Genomic DNA, 22,384 nt, shown 5'->3' on the forward strand with positions numbered 1-22,384 from the left:
TGTGAGGTGATATCTCATTGTGGTTTTAATTTGCATTTCTCTGATGATTAGGGATGTGGAGCATCTTTTCATGTCCCTGTTGGCCATCTGAATTTCTTCTTTGGAGAAGTGTCTATTCATATCCTCCACCCAGTTTTAATCAGGTTATTTGCTTTTTGGGTGTTAAGGCATGTGAGTTCTTTATATATTTTGGATGTTAACCCCTTACCAGGCAAGTCATTTATGAATATATTCTCCCATACTGTAGGATGCCTTTTTGTTCTGCTGATGGTGTCCTTTGCTGTACAAAAGCTTTTTACTTTGATGTAGTCCCACTTGTTCATTTTTTATTTTGTATGCCTTGCCTGAGGAAATGTGTTCAGTGGACTTGTAGGCACTGAGAAGGGGCTAGTGGTTACCAAAGGGGAGGGGTTGTGGAGGGTGTGTGGGGAAGAAGAAGGGAATTAAGGGGCACTGTAACTCACAGTCAAAATATAGGTAGGTCATGGGAAAGGCAGTACAGCATGGTGGAGACAATTAATGACTCTGTAACATCTTATTACACTGATAGACAGTGACTGCAATGAAGGGGGTGAGGACTTGATAATATGGGTGATTGTTGAAACCACTTGTTGTTTATATGAAACCATCATAAGATTGTGTATCAATGATACTTTAATAAATTAACAACACAACAAAAAAGACATTTCCCCATGGGCTCCACCATTCTTCTGCTCCTGCAAGACCCCAGGCATGAGGTTTCTGGACTTAAATGGTGGTGATGGTTGCACGACCCTGAAAATACTAAAAACCACTGAATTGTATACTCTAAGAGGCTGAACATTATGGTATGGGAATCACATTTCATTAAATCTGTTATTTAAAAAGGGTAAGGGGGGAACACTGAGGAATCCTATATGACTTGGACAATGATTAATCACTAAAATGTTTGATGTTACAGGTTTTAAATTCTCTCCTGTTTGTTGTGAGATGGAAGCTCAAGCTGGGTCTACTCAAGGCAAGTGTTTCCAAATATTTGACTACAGATTATTTTTACCTCACCCCATCTGACACCAGTCCCACAAAGTGGAACCGCGTCCTTCTGAGAAGCAATACATAGGCCTGGTTCATTAACTGCCAATTAGTTCGTTGGCTGTTTATTGGTTTGCTTTCCTCTGGAAACTTCATGTGTATATATGTTGGTGGTGAAGAGGAAGTAAGGGGAGAGCTGGGGAGGACAAGATTTAAGGCAGGATAGAGAAATATTGATTTAGCATTGGGGCAGAGATTTAAATCAGGTTGGGTTGGGTCTGGCCTCGTGACTTCCTACATTACTTATCCTATTTGCATGACTCTAGCCATTAATTTGCTTCAGATTCTGTCATAACTTTACAATACCTCCTAGCAAATGGCCTTGGTCTTTTCCTTCAGATGCCCTGGCTTGGCCTTAGAATCACACTATATCTGAATCATTAATTTTAAATAACACCTTTGAATGCACGAAATGTTGTTTGTTCTTTTCTGAAGACCTGCATTTATGCTGTGTCGTTCCTCAGTGAGGAGGTGGTGGTGTCCTTTTACTTTTGCCTTTGGTGTGCTTATCAGGCTTTGCCCCTCTGCAGAGGGCTACTGAAAGCAATATTTATACATGATTTGGATGAAAGTCAAACACTCTGTGGGTTGGGGATGCTGACCACAGGACAATGACTCAAAATTGAGAGGGGACTGGAAAAAGGGATCGGGTTGGGGGAGATGTAGCAACATCAGCTTTATCAAAATGTACATTATCCTCCCCCACCCCCACCATGAGAACTGCCTACCTTGGAGAACCACTGTATTTCATTAATGTGCCATATCCCATGGAAGTGTGAGGGATTTTCAGGAATATCTGAGGCTTTACTGTTTCATTTTTTCAGTCAGATCAACCATCTACCTTGATCATGTAACACTTTTTACTGAGACAGAGCTAAAAGACTCAGGAGTGAAGAACATGCATCCCTTCTTTTCCTTATAGGTTTATCTTCCTTTTGGTCTATTTTAGAAACTGGATAGAGTACCACAAAATTGAGCTGGGCTGCCAAGGAAAACTTATGATCCAATCTGCTAAAAACTAGTCCTTAACTGCAAGCTTTTGTTGGTCCAACATGGATGATTTAGCCAACATGGCCCTCCAAGAATGATTTCAACTTTTGAGAGGCAGTACAGCATAGTAATAAAAAGTTTGTAGTGCAAAGGCAGGCAGCCTAGGTTTAAATCCCAGCTGTGTGATCTTGCAAAAGTTACATAAAGTTTCTGTGCCTAAATTTCATTGTCTATTAAACAAGGATAATATTAGTATCTACCTCCAGGATTTTGTGATGATTGAATGAATGAGTGTATATAAATATTTAAAATAGTACTTACAACATGTAAGTACAATATGAATGTTCAGTATTATTACTAATCAGCACTTCACAATTTCCAAACACACTTTTAATATCTTTATCTCATTTCATCCTCATGACTACACTGTGAAATAGGCTCTGTTGTTATCCACATTTTGCATAGGAGGAAGAATTAAAACAGCAACTCAGAAACCAGTTAACTGAATGAAATTGTTTTCCAAATAGCCATTTTTTTCTTCCCTTGGGTCACATACGAATATGAGACATGAAGTTGAACAACTTTGCTCAGAATCCTGTAAGTCTTACTGTGACTCTATACTAATTTTCAGTAAGGAGTACACAATTTAGAACCTCATTTGTGACCTATAGTAAGAGTTCACCAATTTGGATTATTCCATAAATTTTCTCTGTGTTAAGCAGGTCTAACCTGCCTTCAGCCTTTCCATAGATTCTCACAGAGGAGGTTTGAGTTGAGATGAGAGTATAAATGTTTTTTCAAAAATCATGTTAATTTGAGGAAGTAAGTTTTGTCAATGCATTAAGGTTAATGTTTGTGTGCATATGTTGCTATTTATTTCCCATTGATCTCAACCATTCGTGAAAGCAGGCCTAGCAGGGCATCTAGTTCATTAATTTGAGTTTATATATATTACATTTAAAAAAATGAAATGGCTTAAAATTCTTAGGGTTTATATATTCACTACCTCATACTTCATGCCACTCTACCCCTGTGCCTGGTTAATGTCAATGATATTTGATTTTGTTTCTGTCTTCTTATACATTCTGTATTTTAGATTATTGACAAGCAACGGGCACAGTATCATTGACCAGCTTAGGATGATTTAAGCCTCACCCCTGTAAATGTGGTAGAAAAGTGAAGATGGAGGAAATTATTAATTTGTGTGAGTTGTTCAACTGAGAAAGATTCTGAGATGTGATTTCAAAGATGCTTTCAATTCCACCCATCCTAGGAAACTGTGACTTTGGTTTTCTATTTACATTTCCAAAATCATGTCTATATGGACTTGTTTCTTTCATTTCATTAACTGGTCAAGTCTTTCAAAATACTTATTTTTTTCTCATTTTCAGAAACTCTATTTGGTTGCCCTTAATTGCATTTAAGTCTCTGACGTGCAGTAACACATGAAGGATTAAAATCAATCACCCTCACTTTCAACAAGGGGAACTGGAATTTAGAAGCTTTTGAAGCATAGGGAAGGGAGCATCAAGTAATAGGAGGGAATCTGGATTTCTTGGCTTTCACAGAGCAGTCAGGACATTAATGCACTTTGTTTCTATTTTCTCCAATTTGTCCTCAGTAAACCCTTTGTTGTCTATTGATGCTTAATGGTCTATTAGGAAAAAATGCATATTTACTCAAGTTAGCTTCATTCTGAGGCCTATGAGCAGGACACTTTATATCAATCATAATGCTTTATTTATTTTATCCCTTCTCCATTTCCATTTCACCTTGCTACCAACATTGCTACTCATGAAGGCTGATACTTGAGTTGTGTGTTTCTGTCCTCATAATGGATTTTAGTAAGTAGTGAACAAGAAGCTAATGCAATCAGGGCCTGGTTTATTCATTTTTTTTTTAGCTTCAGTACTTAGTCACTGAGTCTGGAGCACAGGAGGCACTAAATACATGAGAAATTGGTATTGCTCTTGAGGGGAAAAATTAGAACTGAGAGATAATGTGTTTTTGTAGATCTCTGATCTGGCAAGGATAGAAATACTATAGTGGGTCAAACTTCTGGTCACCTAACATACAACTCTGCCTCTGACAGGTAATCCAAAGGGAATTTCTTAGAAGGATTTGGCAGTCCGACTCAAGCACCAACCTCAGTGATTAGGGTATCCCTCATGATTACATTTGACTATACATTAAACTAGCAGAAACAACTGTATCAGCAGTTGGAATATCAATTTCCAAGAATGTGTTTTTCACATATGGCCTAAATGAAACAGTTGGATTATGAAGAGTAAAAATCTAATTGCTTATCAAGAAGCTAAATGGGGTGAAATAGGTTTAAAAAAGCATTTGTAACCTTTAACTAATAGGGAATACAGACGGTCCCTGACTTAGGATGGTTCAAACTTATGATTTTTGACTTTATAATGGTGCAAAAGCCCTATGCATTCAGTGAAAACTGAACTTTGAATTTTGAATTGTGGTCTTTTCCTGAGCTAGTGATCATGCTGGGCAGTAGCAGTGAACCATAGTTCCCAGTCAGCCACACAACGACGAAGGCAGGCCCCTGATACATTTACAATCAATCTGTACCCAGCCATTATTTTTCAGTTTCAGGACAATATTCAATACATGACATGAGATATTCAACACTTTGCTATAAAACAGGTTTTGTGTTAGATGCTTTTGCTCGGCTTTAGGCTAATGTAGGTATTCCAAGCACATTTAAGGTAGGCTAAGCTGTGATGTATGGTAGGTTAGGTGTGTTAAATGCCTTTCAATTTACGATGGGTTTATTGGGACATAACCCCATCCTAAATTGAGGAACACTTGCAAATTGAAAAGAAATTACTTATAGCTATACTTTTGTTAATAATATTTCTGTGCAAGCAGTATTTATTGAGCATCTACTCTTTTCCAGGCTCTGTACTGGAGACTGGGGAGATATAAAAGATAACCAGTACACAATCCCCAACCTCAAGAAATTTATACTGTAATGGGAAAGATTAATGCTCTAAAACAAAACAAAGTTAGTATTGTTTATTATTAATTATTGCTATTTCAGTTAACAGAAACCAACTTGAACTAGCTTAAACAATAAAAACTAATTTATTAAAAGGTCACAAGAATGCTTCATAGGACCAGGACAGAAGTGTGGCTAGACTACAAGAAGGGACCAGATCAGAAAAACTGCCCAGACTTTGCCTCTTGCTTCCAAACCTATTTCCTTCAGTCCTGTCTCTGAAGATTGACTTTCTCTAAATCTCCATCCACAAGCCAGGCATAAAACCTCCTACAATTTATATTTCATTGCTCAAGAATTTGAGATTAACTTGATATTTTTCAGTGCCATTTCTAAATTCCAAGGAGATAGAATTAATTTTTCCAGTTTGAGTCAGATGTCCACTACTGGTCCCATCAGCTACAACCAGGGAGTAAGGTCAGTAACATAAATGTTGCTTTTTGGGAACTCACCCACTGGACTCTTGGAGCAGTTCTCAATGCGGGGCAGTCAAAGTTAAGTGGGTATATTACCCAAGGAGGTCTACTAAAGAGAATAAACAGGTAATTTTATTATAATTTAGTTAGTACCATGATAAAGGTATATGTTGCTTGCAATGAGAATTTGAGGGATATGAAACCACTTATCAAAGTAAAAATGGTTATGTTAATGCAATCTGAATAAACAATGTTCCCTGTACAGTTAGTGGTTAAGAAGAGGGACCGAGGTGTAAGATGCACTAGGTTTATGCCCCAATTCTGCCAATTACCTGCTGTGTGTCCTTGGAGAAGTAACTAAAGCTCTCCAAGACTCAGTTTCCTTGTCTGGCAAATGGAGACATTACCTATTTCACTTTTTGTGTGTGTGAGAATTAAATGAGAAAATGGATGTACAGCACTTCACAGTGTGCCTGCTATATATTAAATGCTCAATAAATGTTAGTTGTGCTTGTTATCTGTTACTCAGCAAGAATTTATTATGCATGTATTGTGGTAGGCACTACACGGTGAAGTCTCTTAGCAAAGATTAGCCAGACATGCCATGTGGCTTCTGAAACATCTGGTGTCCCAGGACACTCTAGCCTAGCAGAGTCCAGCTTACTTTCTCCTCATTTCAAACTGGGTAAAATTCCTTGTAGTTCTCTTACCTTAAATAATATATTATTCCAGTAGCCAACAATTTTGTTCTGCTAAGTGTAGAAGACTGTGAGAGGAAATTCAATGAAGCACTTCAGATCTGGCTGGGGGTTAGCTTGTACTATTTTATTTCCTGTTGTCATTGTAGTAGCCCTTTACAGTAGAGCTGGGATTTCAACTACTCAGAAGCCCTGTTGATTTCCATGACTGTTGGGCAGCTGAACTCCCTGTGTACTATTTAGGAACTTTACAGGTAAGGGATTATCTGATGTAATCCCATAATAGCCCAAAAATCCATTAGCAGTATTCCCTATTGTTTCTGTACTGCATACCACAGAAACCGGTAATTTACCATGTGCTACCAATAAACACCATCGCATCATAGCCATGCATGTCATTCTCAGACCCTAAATTGCTTCCTTAGAACAGCAGGTGTTGTGAAAAAATAGCTAGCCTAACACCTGGGTTTCTTGCATGACATGTAATAGTTATGCCCAAATGAGGAGTTATTCCTTCTGCTATTTGATCACGTGGGGCCATTCGTGTGCATTTAATGGAGAGAATTTGTTCATTTCTTTTCCATTTCTTTTCCTTTGCTTTTCGTTTTCCCCTGGTAATGTCAGTTATACAGGACACTTCCACAGCAATGGTAACAGTTCCTCAGGAACCATCTGAATGTCGAAGAAAGTGTGTGAAACAATGCAATGACTTGGTGATAGCTTTGGCAGGAGCCCTGCCATATAACTGACATCCTAATGGCTCTGTTGGACCCATTAGGCATGTATAAGACACTGCCGTTGACTTTGTAATGGCTCCTTTGGAGATGTTAACCTGATCAGAGGAAGTGTGTAAGTCACTGGGATTACTTTGTGTGTGGGTGAGACACTGCTGTGGTGGCTGTGATATCCTTACAATTGATAACAGTTTTGATGACATTGAAATTCAAGCCATTATAAAGTTACATATAACAAGCTCATATTTTCTTTTTTAGTAGGTAATTTTAACTAGTGCTTTTTTTTACTATTAAAGTAATATCAGCTGATGGCTTAAATATTAAAACAGTGAAAACAAGTTTAAAATAAAAAATCCTTCTCTCTCTTTATACTTCAGGTACCACTCATGAGAGGTAGCCAGTGTTAACAGTGTATTATGTATCATTCCACAAAGGTTCTGTACATGTACAAATGAGATAGCATATTACAGAAAGTCTGACAAAATGTTTCTAGTTAATACTGTATCTTGGACATTTCCCTATATTTGTAGTACAGATCTTCATTTTTTAAACGGCTGTATAGTGTTCTGTTTCTATATGCATCATTTCTTATTTCATCTGTCCCCTGTTTGTGGACATCTAAGTTTCCAGTGCTTTGTTATTTAAAAAGGTACTGCATTTACCAATCTTGTACACAGCTTTTTGCACACTTGTTGATAATTTCTTAGAAGTAAAAATGTGGGCCAAAGATATATGTGCATATAACATTTTTTATAGATATTACCAAGTTTCCCCCTTAAACAATTTATCTTCTTACTAATGCTATATACTACTATTAAATGTGTTTTCCCATATCATTATCAATACAGGCAATGATGAAAAAGATTTCTAATATTCAATTGGCTAGATGAAATAAGGTATCTTTTTGTGCTATTATTTTCAATTTTTTCATGAGTGAGCTTGAGCATCTTTTTTATGTTAATGGACAGTTTGCATTTCTTTTTCTCTGAATTGCCTGTTACATCTATTTTTCTATTTAATTTTCATACTTACTAATTTTCAAGAGCACTTCGTATATTAAAGTTAAATAATCCTGGGTCTCATATGTTCATTTTTTCTAGTTTGTCATTTGCCATTTGAGATAGGTTCATAGGATGTATCTGAGCATGTGTGAATGCAAAGCTTCATGTTTTTAAGTGGTCACTCTCAACCATCTATACTTTATGGATAATGGAAGTATATGGAAATAATGGATCAGTAAATACATAGATGGGTGATACGCAGATAAGTAGATAAAGATATAATTGCCAACAATATTATAATGTCCCCAATTCTGAAAGTAAGCTGCTAAACAATTATCTTAATTTTAAATTAGAATATAAATATCTACATACAAATTATAAATCTAAATGTGTAATATGCATACATGTAGTATGCATCATGGATGTATTTACATGAAATCACAGTTGAATGTAGAAGAAGTTAAATACAGTTTAAGTAATGTACACATTTAAATAAATTAGAATGATTTAAGTTAGTCTTCATAATTGATCTTGGCATATTGTTTCATTGCTTACTTTTTTAGTACATTAGTGTGGAAGAGGCCAAAATGAGTTAATGTGCTTACAGAGATAGCTTATCAATAGATTTTTTTAAGAGTTTAAAATATGTAAGAAAATATATGGCTGAGCCTTTATTCCCTGAAAATAAAATGACAGTACTGTTGTTTGAGTTTGAAAATGCTGCTTCGGTTGCCATAGTGAGGACATATGCTTCTGGTTCCTCTTCTCTGGGTTTGGGAATGGGTTCATGTTAAGCCATTCATGTTTCCTTGCACTACCTTTTCTTTAGCTATTGATAGATATTTGTGAGATTGCTGGTCAGAATTAATTCCTTTTCTGTGTGTGTGAAGGGGAAGTCAGATTAGCCTGCAATTTATATGCATGCAGTTGCATTTTTATTTTTTCATATGTCCTAATTGATTACTTTTTGGAGTAGTAACTTTAGAGAAAAGGGAAATAACACTGGCTATTTCAGAAGTGAGTTAACAGTCCTTTAGTGAGTTTTTTTGTGATAAAAACAATACTTTTTAGTAAAAAGAAAATTGGGACCTTACCGAAAATCAGGAAAAAGACAACCTTAAGGTCCCCTCCCAATAAAATATCAGTCACATTTTTTTGTGGTTTAGCAACCCTTCTCTTATTCCATTCACCATGTTTTTCTATAAGAATCCATACAACTTGATATTTCACTTGAATTAAAATGTAAGCATGTTCCATGTTACCAAATATTAATTAAATAGTGTTTTTAAATATATTAGTTAAGTAGATGTAACATAATTTAATTAACTGTACCCTATTTTGGATATTAACACTTCCAGCATTTCTAGTGTAAAAATGCTACAATAGACATCTTTGTGATCAACGATTTTGTACATTTCTGACCAAATATTCCTTACAATAGATTTTTATAATAAAATTACTGAGTTCAATAATGTTTACATTAAGGTTAAAGACACATATCAGATTATTTCTGAATTCATACTTCCACATTAGCAAAGCATGAGAATGACCATTTCAGTATTTCCTCACTGGTACTAGATGATTTAATTTAAAATATTTTTGGATAATTTTTCAATGAAATGCAAAAAAATATATAACTATACATTTAAAATTACATTTCATTTATTGATTCTGGAACTGAATCTTTATCATCTTTTTTTACCAATGACATTTATTCATTTGTTAATTGAACTGATTTTTAAAAAATATACTGTACATATACACAATGGAATGTTATTCAGCCTAAAAAAGAAAGAAATCCTGCCATTTGCAACAACATGGATGGGCCTAGAGGGTATCACAACAAGTGAAATAAGTCAGGCAAAGAAAGACAAATACCATATGATTTCACTTATTTGTGGAATCTAAAAACAAAACAAAACAAAATGAAAAAAACAACAGTAGACTCATAGACACTGAGAAGTGACTGGTGAGTACCATGGGGGAGGGGTTGGAGTATGTGGGTGGGGAGGATGAGGAGGATAAAACAGGCACAAAAATTTTCAATCAAATATAAGTTGGTCAAGGGGATGATAGTACAGCATGGAGAATATAGCCAACAGATTCTGTAACATCTTCCTATGTTGACAGATAGTAACTGTACTAGTTGGAGTGAGGACTTAATAATATATGTAACTGTTGAATCACTGTATTCTATCCTTGAAACCAATATAATATTGTATAACAACTATACTTAAATTTTTTAAAATCTTCAAAATCTAGGACTAATGAATAAATCTAAGAGCCAATTCTTGGAGGGAGGAAGGGACAGTAAAACAGATAATCAAGGAAAGGAGGGAAGATAAGAAATAAATATGTCACATTACTATAGATAAAGAGGAAATTGACTCATAAGAGACTACTTTGTGTACCTCTCTTACGATGCGCTTGAAAACCTGGGTGGAATGGATAATTTTATAGGAAAAATATAAATGAGCAAAACTGATCTCAGAAGATAGAAAAAAATCTAAACTTTCTAATTTATATAATAGAAATAAAATTGCCAAAGAAACACCCAAACCAAAAAAAGTAGCAGAATTAGACAGTTCCATAGCCAAAATCGGCCAAACCTTTAAGGAACACATCATTTCAAGGCTACTTAAATGTTTTCAATCATAACAAAACTGACAGTTTCCAAATCTTTTAAAAAAATTTTTGGAAGCAAAAATAACCATACAGATCTAAAATAGAAAAAGAAATCACAAAATAAACCTACAAACCAATTATACTTGTGAATACTGTTGCAAAATTCTTAAAACAAAATACTGGCAAACAAGGTTCCAACAATATAGTAAAAGAATAATACACTACAACTAAGTACACTTCATACTAGGAATGCAAGGATGGTTCAATATTAGGAATTCTGTTTTTCTAATTTACCATTTAAATAGATAAATAAGGACAAACCATATGAAAAATTTGTATAGATGCTAAAACGGCAAGTGATAAAACCCAAACTTGTTTTTAACACATAGTATTCATTCTCTGTCAGACATTATTCTAAGTATTTTACAGGTGTTAATGAGTTTAATTCTCACAACTACTCTGTAACTTAGGTACTAATAATATCCCAGTTTACAAATGTGGCAACTGAGGCACAATTAGAATAAGTTGTCATTTAGCTAGTAAGTAGCAAAGTCTAATTCCAAACCCTTGCATTTATCCACTATACTATACTGTCAGTCATCAGTTTTTGAGAGAAACTCAAATATATATAAAAAATAAATATTTCCTTAGTATAAGATCATGTAAAATAAAAAAAAATCCAGTTTATTCTAAGTGAGGAAGTACTAGAAGGATTTCTATTAGAATCAAGAACAAAAATAAAAATGTCCACTTTCACCAACTACTTTAAACTTATTATGCAGGTAGCAATTGTTAACCATTAAAAAAGAAACATAACTAAGAGGAATAAAGTTAGAGGCATTGAGGCAAATTATAATTTGCAGGTTATATAATTGTACATCTAAAAACACCTAAGAAAACCAAAAATAGATAATACAAATAATAACAATTCAGCAAGCTAATTTTGGTACCACATTAACAAACCAAATAAATAGTTTTCCTCCATACAATCCACAACCAATTAGAAAATATAGTTGAATAAATTATTACTTTCACAGTAGCAACAATAATCAAAATGCCTAGGAACAAGCTAGCAAAAAGAGCAAGACACACACATAATATATAGACACACACTATAATGCTATTGAGGATCATCGAAGAAAATATAAATAAATGGAAAACCATATCCTGTTCTTGTATAAGTCTCATTATCATAAAATTCTCCCTAAATTAATCTGTAACTTAAACATTTCTCCAATAAAAATATCAATTGGCCTTGTAAAAACCTGACTTACTGGCTCTAATGTTCAGATGGAAAAAAGCAAACATGTAATAACACCTTGAAAATATTTGGAGAAGAATTGTTATGATAGTAAGTTTGCCAGATATTAAAATATGTTTAAGCTCATTTTAATTAAGCTAGCATAGTGCTAGTATATGAATAAACAAAGTGGAAGGGTGGAAGTGGAAGCCTGGAAAAGGACCCAAATAGAAACGGGAATATAGTCTATGATAATGATGTCATTTCAGATTTATAAGGAAAACATGACTTGTTTTAAAAAGGTCTTCAGACAACTGTGTGGCCCATCTAGAAAACAATAAAATTGGTTCTCTACCTCATCCTCTATACCAAAAGAAATTCTAGATAAGTCAAAATTTAAATGTGAAAATAAGTACTAAGAGGAAATATGGGAGAATTATTTCCCAACCTTAGAGAAGGAAAAGCTTTTCTAGAAGCCATAAATAAAAACCTTATATTGTATTTGTAGCATCCAGAGACAAAGGGTTAAATTCTTCTGTAATGAATAGTCAATCAGAGTAAAGTCCAAACAATCGAGTACCAAAAAAATGGATATAGGCCATAGAAAAGGAAATAAGAATGATTCAAGAACATATGGAAAATGTTAACCTCACTTTTAAGAGAAATGTGTAATAGAATCGCAAGTTATTTATCACCTATCACACTGGCAATAATAAATATTTGATAATACATTTTGTTGACAAATGGGTATGAAATGTTGGTTATAGGAGTAAATACGTAGTCTATATGAAAAGAAATTTGTCAATATCTAGCAAAAAATACACCTCGTTTGACTCAGCAACTCCACTGCTCAGAATTTATCCTACAGCTATTCAGTGAGTATGCAGTGTTAGGTATGAGGATGTTCACAGTAGCATTGTTTGAAATATCAAAAAATTAGGGGTATCAATCAACTTGTTCAATAAGGGACTACTTGAATAATTTATGGTACAGTCTCATGCAGTGGAATACTCTGCAGCCTTACAAAGAATGAGATAGACAGCTGACCCTTGAACAACATGGGAGTTAGGGGTGCTAACCCCCACACAGTCAAAAATCTATGTATAACTTTTGACTCCCCAGAAACTTAACTACAAGTAGCCTACTGTTGACCAGAAACCTTACTGATAATATAAACAGTTGATTAACACCTATTTTATGTTACGTATATTATATACTGTACTATTACAATAAAGTCAGCTAAATAAAATATTTTTTCAAACGGCCACAAATCTCCAAAAATGTTTCCAATATATGTATTGGAAATAATCCATGTGTAAGTGGACCTGCACAATTCAGTTCCATGTTGTTCAAGAGTCAATTGTACATGGTAGACGGAAAAGTGGAATTGTTTCGGGGGAATTGCACAGGGGGATTTCAACTCCACTGACACTGTATTTATTTATTTATTTATAATATTTATGTGCCCTCTTATGGATGGCTGACATATTTTAAAGTGAGCTTAACACAAACAAAATGAGAAAACTCTGTATGTATCGGAGTGACCAATCTTCAACACAGATCGTTAAAGAAAAGCCACAGGGTATGAGTCATTGTGAATAGTAGTGGCTTTTTTGTCTGTGACCTAGAGTAAGAAATATATTTTACATTGTGACCTAGTTCACAGTGAATCTATAAATAAAAATAAAAACCAGAAACAAAAATTTCACAAGACAATACCTACCCTTAGTATAAACGACACACTCTGATATTTTCAATTCTATCTTATTTCATATCTTTGTAATGTTAAGTTGTGATTCAGTAAATTTTTTTCATAACCCACTAATAGGTCACAACCTGCCGTTTAAAAACCATGATGGCCAGCACACTTGGTATAAATGCTTGTATACGCATTGAATTTCTCTGGGAGTATTCACAATAAATAGATAATTCTGTTTGCATTTGTGGAGCGGAACTGAGTGACTGTGGGAGAGAGGCTGGAGGGAGATTCCTTTTCCTCTGTGCTCTTTTGTACCTTTAGAGTTTTGTACCAGGTGTTATTAAAATTTTCAATTTACATAATTAAAATGTAAATAAAATGAAAGTGATATCACAGAGGAATGAATCCAGCTCACTTGCTTTGTAGATCACTTCTTAAAATAACAAATAATTGCTGTTTACCAAGCTTTTTCCAATGTTTTACAAAAGAAATGAAAAAAAAAAAAACAGGAAAAGCACAGGATTATAAAATACTCCCTTCATGGCAATCACCAGGTTTAGCTCTTAATTTATTTCTGTAACATAGCTTTTTTGGTGTGTGTTTCTTCTAAAAGCAAGAAACAAATCTATTAGACTGAGGGTAATATTTTGCTCTTTACGTTAGTATCAAGTCACCTACTCATTCTGATATTGTCATGAAATTAGATCCCCAAGTGTGGAGGAAACAGGTTCTTTTGTTTGCTGGAAAAAGCTATGTTTGGAGATAAAGTTTCTGTCTTATAGAGGAAGCAAAGCAGGGAAATATTGCTATCCAAAGGACCAGCAGTTTTTTCAAAGTTGTCTGCCAAGATTAGTAGTTCTAAAACAAAGACAGCTACAGATTTCAAACCTTTCATGTAAGGTATATGCCATGCTATTTTCCTTTGAAATCAAAAGCATGTATTTGTCATTTAACAATTTTAGCAGTGTACACTTAACTGTGTTTCCATGAACAAATGACTACTATTATCTTAAGTGGTTGATTTTACGTAGAATTTTCTTATTTGCCAAAGTCTGATGTTTAACTTTCTGTTTTCAATTTTATGGCTATCACCTGGAAATTTATGCTTAAATAATTTTCATTTATTCTGATATTTGTAACTGCATAACTAGTTTTTTTCTGAGCGAACTTATCCTTTATTGTCATTGTTCCTTGGCAAGTTTGTATTTGCTGAAATAATTCTCCAGCTAGAGACAATGTGTGGCCTATACAAGTCTGCTGTGAAAAGGTTTAATGACTTTTATTAGGAGAAAATTGACAGCCTTGTGAAATAATCCCCAACTTTCCCTTCTACCACATGTTTGATAAACGTGGGTTACCACTGCTAAACAAGGACCAAACAAAAGATGTATAAAGCTAAGGTAGTATTCCACTCCTGATGAATATGTGATTTATCTCTGCTTTCTTCATGTGGCTTCTGGGTTGCCACACTCTCAAGTTTTCCTCTTTTCTCCATGGTCACTTCTTCACTATCTTATTTGCTGATGCTTCCTCTTCTCGGTGGTCTTTTAATATTGGAGTGTCCCAGGGCTCAGTCTTTGTCCTAGAGTCTTCTTCATTTACACTCACTCCGATAGTGATCTCATATGGTCTTGAGGCTTCAAATACCATCTCATATACTGATAAATCCCAAATTTATATCTCAGCCAAGACCTCTCTTCCAACATCCATTTTCAACTACTTACTTGACGATTTCACTTGGATGTCTCAGGGGCATCTTCAATTTCACCTGTCCAAAATGGAGCTCCTCATCTTCCCTTTACCTCAAACTTGCTCTGCTTGCAGACTTGCCCATTTCAGTTGATGGAAACTCCATCCCATCACTTACTTGCTCAGGCCAAAAACCTGGAGTCATCCTGGAAGCTCTTTCACTCTCAGATCTTACATGCACTCTATCAGCAAGCACAGCTGCTTTAGTACCGACTCCACTGCTGTCACTCTTCTCCAAGCCACCAGCATCTCACCTGGATTAATTCAGAAGCCTCCTAACAGTTCTACCTGCTTCCCGGAGTGATCCTTTTAAAATATAAGTCTATTCTGCTAAAAATAAGCAGTGACTTCTCATTTCACTCGGAGTGAAATATTTGCAGTGGTCTAAAAGCTCTCCATGATGTCTCTCTGACCTCGCCTCCCTCTACATCTCTCCTTGTTAGCACTGCTGCAGCCACACTGGCGACTTTGTCAATCTCCAGAAAAACTTCAGCACGCTTCTGCTGTAGAGACTTTGCTCTAGCTGATTCCTCTGCTCGGGACTCTCTTCTTCCAGATATTGCCTGTTTAACCCTCATACTTTCTCTAGCTTTTGTTCAGATCTCTCTTTCTCAGTGAGGCCTACTTTGACCCATACTATGTAATGCAACTTTCACCCCCAGCCCCGAACTCCCAACACCTTTGACCCTGCTCTACCTTTTCTTTATTTCCACAGCATGTATCATCATCCATGCAGTTTATTTATGTACTGCAATTATTGTTTATTGTCTTTTCTCCCTATCAGAACTGTAAGTTCCACAAAGGCTGGGGTCCTTGTCTGATTTGTTCACTGAAGTATTTAAGGCTCCCATAGTAGTTTTAACCACTTAGTTAGGTATTCAACAGATAGTTTTGAATGAGTAAATTAATACAGACATGTAATTCTTGGTATATATTTTTTGGCTGTATCTTTACACTGAACTGAGTAACTGTTTAGCTCTTGCAAAATTGATTTTTAGGGCTTTGTCTATATGTGTAAACCAATTTGGCTTCTGAATGACTTGCTCAATCAGCTCAATAAAGTCAGTAGTTTGTAAACCCCTATATTAACAGTTGAATCAGTCAGACCTGTTTTCTGGTTTCCTGGATTGGTTTAGTTTCAGTTCGTGATGATGCTACTGGTTTTTATAGGTAAAAGATTCAAGCTAATTAGCACATGGAAAAACAGCTGCAATTGATATGCCAAATCAATGCATGTAGACATAACCATATTCAATCACAATCAGATTATAAATCAAATGAGGGTTGTAGGAGAACTGTGTAGTCAGCATGGTTCATTTTAAGACTAATAATTGCAAATGCCAATTGACTGAATGCCCATAAATAGATAAATAAATAAGCACATACATGTATCTTTTCAAGTGATTTATGAAAATAAGCATGTCAATCAAAATTGTCAAATAGGTTTGATTCATTTAAGACCTCGCCTAAATTGACATGTAGTCTGGCTGAATTGCCTGGTCTTTCACTGGAAACTATTGAATATTTTTTTTATGAAGACACAACCATATTTATCAAATAATGCATCAACTGATTTTTAAGAAAGCATTCCAAATGAAATTGATCAAACAATCTAGTCGAAATTGTCGAAAAATGTGAGTCTATTGGGTAGTCAAGTCTAAAGTAAACTTAGGCTAAGAAAGTATAAGAAGATGTCAAAGTGAGATTTTACTAATCTGGAGTCATGTCAGACTTTGAAGAAATGTCTGTAAAAGTTGAAAAAAGAATGAGCAATAAAAGTTCCACATTTCAGCCTTGAACGAGTCATAAACCCGTCAACTCATGACATTTTCACCAGTCCTCCCATACTTTCTGGTGTCAAAACAATGCCATAGCTGATATGGAGGTACCTTGGGAAGTAAAAACAAGACAGAAAAGAACAAAGCAGAACAACCGCAAAAATGGAAGAAAGGGAAGGAAAGGAAATACACAGTAGTAGCTTCATGGATTCAGTACTTGATATATGTATATTTTTTACTTGCCCTCAACATATAGATATAGATTAACCTTTGGCTGCCTTTGTTTTAGTCCTGAATCCGTAAGATACCTTCTATTAATTAGTATAACTTGCAAAGGGAGCAGGAGGATTTAGAAGGTAATTTTACCTTTTCCCTCAAGTGTACTTTTGTCCCTAGCTGTGTCATTTGTACATCAAACTAATACTACCATTTTTATCAGCTTCAGCCAGAAGGTTTATCAAGTTGTTTCTGTTTTACTTTTTGTTTCTAAGCAGCTGCCTAGAACTAGTCATGAGTTACAAAATTGGGCAGTCATTTGGAACTGTTTTTATCCCATTTTCCTAAGAACCATAATTTGATAAATAAGAAATTAGCCAAAGGCAAATCTCCTAGAAAAGTGGTTTTCTCTGATAATAGTTTGCCTCCAATGAAGATGTTGGTCTTTACTCACAAGAACTGGGAAGAATAATTTGGACCTATTTTCCTGTACCTTATACTTTGGACTTGTGAGACTTAAAATAAAGAAATATCTTGCTTTCCAACAAGTTAGGTTTCAGTTGTTCCAGATTGAATTAGTGTAAATAAAATAGAAAGAAAAGCCCTAGCAAATCAATACTGCATTGGTAGTAAACTGGAAAATACTGACAAATTATCCTTTTAGGCCTTAGCGAGGTTTAATCTAAACATCGTTTTCTCCTGACAGTATGGGAGAGAAGAGGGTAATTTATTACACAGTCCTGATATGGATGAGGAAAGACTGCTGCTTGTTCTTCACGGTTCTGGCACTTTCCGTCTCCATGCCAGTTCAATTTTTGTTTTGCTCCAGAAAAACATTCTCCAATAATATGTTTATAGGTCTTGTAACTCTGATGTGTAGCACTGCTGCCTTATCATGGGACTTTTGAGTACTTGCTAGCTTGTCTAAGAATATGGATTTTTAAGTGCTGTGTTGAGACTCAAGTGTCTCTTATTACATGTGTGAAGCATGTTCCCAAAGTGTTATAGGAACACATTTCATAGTTTGACCTGCTGTGTGAAATCAGAATATACAATCATATTTTAAAATGTCTGGCCACATAACGTGAAAAGTTACCCTGCCCCCAAGTTTATGATTTTTATAACTTGGGATTTTTGCTTATTGGGTTTATTTAAGGTGGGCCTGGCTTCCAGTTTGATTAAAACCACCCATTTACAGGAAGGGGAAATTTGTGTTTCTTGAAGGAAATATATTTAGTATTGTTTCTTTCTAATTTCTTAGGATTTTTAATTGTTTCATCATACAATTCTTACTCTATGTGATAGGTGCTAAGTACAAATACATGAAATGTGTAGCAGAAAAATTAGGTCAGCAATTTGCTCATCTTTTTCTATTAAATAAATTAGTTGTGTTAAGTGTCACAGTTTCCAACATGGATATGATAAAATAACATTTTTAATTAACCCAAGAGGGGTATGGACATAAGAAAACTAAATTCCTGCTCCAAGCGGGATCATTTCTCAAGATACTGCGTTATGAACAATATTGAAATAACTGGTTATATTTATCCCATGTATTTTGTAAAACTTAGTCTTACCATATTAACATTACACCCCAACAGTATTATTAAAGAAATGAACCTCAAACTTTTTACACATTTTTGGGATAGTATGTGTACTAAATAGTCATAAGTGCTTTCTTACATAATGTCCCCATACCAAATTGAAGCCTTAATATTGCTCAACTTGATTCCAGAAATATTTAAATTCCCACTTATCTCTAGCCAAAAGATTAAATAATTAAGGTAGAAATGCTGAACATGTTTACAAAAAGAGGCATTTTAGTAAGAACCTCAGGTAAATTTAGTTTTATCACTTCAGAAGGGAAATAAACTTCTGTAAAACATTTTCCAAAAGAAAAAGATGTATTATAGATATATGATTGGACTATAAAGTATAAATGTAGCAATCTTAACTACTATAGACCAAACCATTTTTGACAAGATTTCCCTATATAATTAACAGCATGCTGCATATACCAGTGAGTTAAAAAGAGAAAAGAATCAGGTTAATGTCTTAAACATAATTAACTACAATGTATGAATTTGCTTAAGATATTGCATGAAACATTACCATTTTGTAAGAGTTTTAAAATTATTAAACATTTAACAATTCCCTTTGGGAACAAAGCACTGTTGCAGGAGTGATATGAAGAGATGTGGGGAGAGAGATAAGGATTAAAAACAAATGTGGTCACAGAGGCCTTCTACTTAGCAGCTCGCTTACTTAGGCCCAAAGGTGCTGATAAAAGTAATTCTGATAACATTATTAGCCTATCTCTATACAACTAGGCCAATTGACCAGAATAAGATCAATATTTTTTCCCAATTGTCAAGAAAACCAATCACCACAGGTTTGATTGGATCACTGCATGGCCAATCCAATTCATTAGTTAAGATTACTGAAAGAAACCACACTTGGAGAAACTCAAATACAAGTTGGTAGGCAAGTCCCAAGTAGTGGAATAGTTCTATAAGAGCAAGCTCATCAAATTTTTTCTGCAAGTCATTATTTTTGTCCAGAATTGATTCAGTGAATAAAGTCATTTGAAGGGTCTGGAGGATATAAGTAGAAAAAAAACCTTTTTAAAATTTAAAGTGAAAACATTTGTTAGCATTTATTAAAGTCTGTTTCAACACTAGAATTTATTTATTCAGCAAGCATTTTTCAAGAACCTACCATACACAAAGGACTGGGGACCCAGAAATAAATAGACATTTTCCCTGACCTTGAGAAGTTCACAATCAGTGGGCAGGGTGGGAGAGCAGACAAATAAATAAATTATTATGGTATAATATGATAAGTTTTATAATAAAGATATATGCAAAATGCATACAATGAAAGCATGTAGAATGAAATAAACTGGGAAAATCTGGGAAGGCCTCACCTAGAAGATGATATTTGAAGTATGATTACAGATTTATCAGGCAGAAAAGAAAAGGAAGGACATTTGAAGCAGAGTGAACAGAATGTGCATAAACACAGAGACATTAGAAGGCATGGCATATTCTAGAACTTGCAAGTAATTAATAAGTCTAGCTCAGTGATAGCATGCTAACAGAGACAGATAAACGCTGATACTTCAAGATAATTTGGAGCCTATTTCCAAGAGCCTCACATGTCATGCTAAAGAGTGTGGATATTTTTCTACTGAAAATGTGGAGCTACCGATTTATTTGTCAATGTGATAAGATTTGCCCTTTAGAAAAACAACTCTTATGGCATTGTAGCATATGGATTGGAATTCATTCACTAATTTGGCAGTATTTATTGAACACCTACTATTTGTCAAGCAAGTGGTGGAGGTAAAAAGACCAATAAATCACAACACCTGCCCTAGAAAACACAGAGTGGTAGAAAGACAGATATGCAGACAATCATAATTTGGTATAATATGTCCTATATTAAACTATGTCCAAAATACAGTGACAACACAGAGAAAAGAGTTCCTAAGTTATCTTGAGAAAGTCAGGTAAAGCTTCATAGAGTATGTGACAGTTGGGCTAAGACTTAAAAGGTAAGTATAGGAATTTGTAACATGGGTGGAGAAGACATTTTGGCATAAGGAAATTCTGGAGTTGACTTACAGGTTTACAACATCAGAGTAAAGTTGACCCTGCCTTTCTCTTCTCTGAAATTACCAGATATAACAAGGAGAATGAAAAACAGAATAACTGTGTCTGAACCACAGCAAATGGATAAAGGCTGCCAAGTGCTGTAATGATCAAGTTGTGTAGGAAGATGCCTAGAGATGACTAGTTATCACACAAAGTAGAGCATATTTTCCCAAAGTTATGAGCTCACATTGTCAAATAAACCAACAATCCTTTATTTAGAAAAATGAGAATACGTTCTATAGAATGCTAGTGAAGCTTCAATGGGCCAACAGGAGTTCACGTCTGAAAAAGGAAGCACATACATACATCACCTTTGCAATAATCATTTTGAGGAATTATAGAGGAGGGAGATTGAATTTTGAATAGTCCTACAGTTTCCAATCAATATTCATTAACTGGAGATAAATAAAAGCTGAAACAACTCTTTCTCCCTCTCTCATACACACACATACACACACACATACACACACACACACACAAACCATATCTGAGATCCGAGGAGCTTCACTCTGAACCAGGGAGAATTTCTGTTAGTCAAGAATAGGGTGTTGGCCTGTTGAACCTACTACTAATAGATGGTCTAGGAAGAATTAACCTTAATTCAAGTGAACCAAAACAATCTATACAAAGGAACTAAAAGAAAAACAAGGAAATAAAAAGGGGAAACAAATGGCAGATAAGCACTCACCAGAGAAATATTGCCCCCAAACAGAAAAAGTTTGGAACAAAACATATTGCCATGAAACAACATGGAATATAAATCAGAGAGCTCAAAAGTCAGTAATAAAGTGAGAATGAAACAACATAAAGGAATAAAATGTGAGACAGTAGGCTCAGGAAAGTTACAAAAGAGAAAAAAAGTCATGAAAATGAAGCAAACATTTGAAACAACACAAAGAGCATATACTGCCAAAACTACAGTAATACAGATTGAAGAATAGAGAAAAGTAAGGGAAATTAACGAAATAAACAATGGGTTTAAAGAAAGAGAAAAAGTTAAATCTATGTAAGATAGCCAAAGGAGGTCCAATCTAAGTGCAAATGTTTTTCCCAAAGAAGAGAACCAAACAGAAGAAACAAAAAATATGCAAAGATATAATTCAAGAAAACAGTCTAGAAATTAAATAATTGAATTTATAGGTTGAAAAAGCACAGCACATTCCAGGAAACATGTTAAAAGGATCATCAACATTGCATTGCAGTCTAGTAAAGTGACTGTATTTCAAGAATCTAGCTATCCAGGCAGTACAATTAAGTATATATTGGCTGTCCTGAGACTACTTCACAATAGCCTTCAACACTAGAAGACAGTGAATCAGTGCCTACAAATTTCTTGGGGTAAAAAATAGAATCCATGAAATGTGAGGCAAGCAAGGTGCATAGAATATTTTATATATTAAATATTGTATATATAAATATGTGTATATTTTATGAATTTATAACTACAAAGGTACTCATTAGTGTATTAGAACTAAAAACAATACAAAAACTT

At 34.7% G+C, this 22,384-nt stretch overlaps 1 protein-coding gene across 2 annotated transcripts in view; it reads left to right on the forward strand.

Annotated features, from left to right (window-relative positions):
* Nucleotides 1–22,384, forward strand: part of TENM1 (teneurin transmembrane protein 1) — a 735,522-nt gene that overhangs the window by 294,991 nt on the left and 418,147 nt on the right. For both annotated transcript variants that reach the window (XM_036880853.2, XM_036880855.2), the window contains exon 5: nucleotides 941–997. In XM_036880853.2, coding sequence (XP_036736748.2) covers nucleotides 941–997 — 57 coding nt within the window. The remainder of the gene's footprint in view (nucleotides 1–940; nucleotides 998–22,384) is intronic.

The sequence above is a fragment of the Manis pentadactyla genome, chromosome X, assembly GCF_030020395.1.
Source record: "Manis pentadactyla isolate mManPen7 chromosome X, mManPen7.hap1, whole genome shotgun sequence".
Classification (NCBI taxonomy): domain Eukaryota; kingdom Metazoa; phylum Chordata; class Mammalia; order Pholidota; family Manidae; genus Manis; species Manis pentadactyla.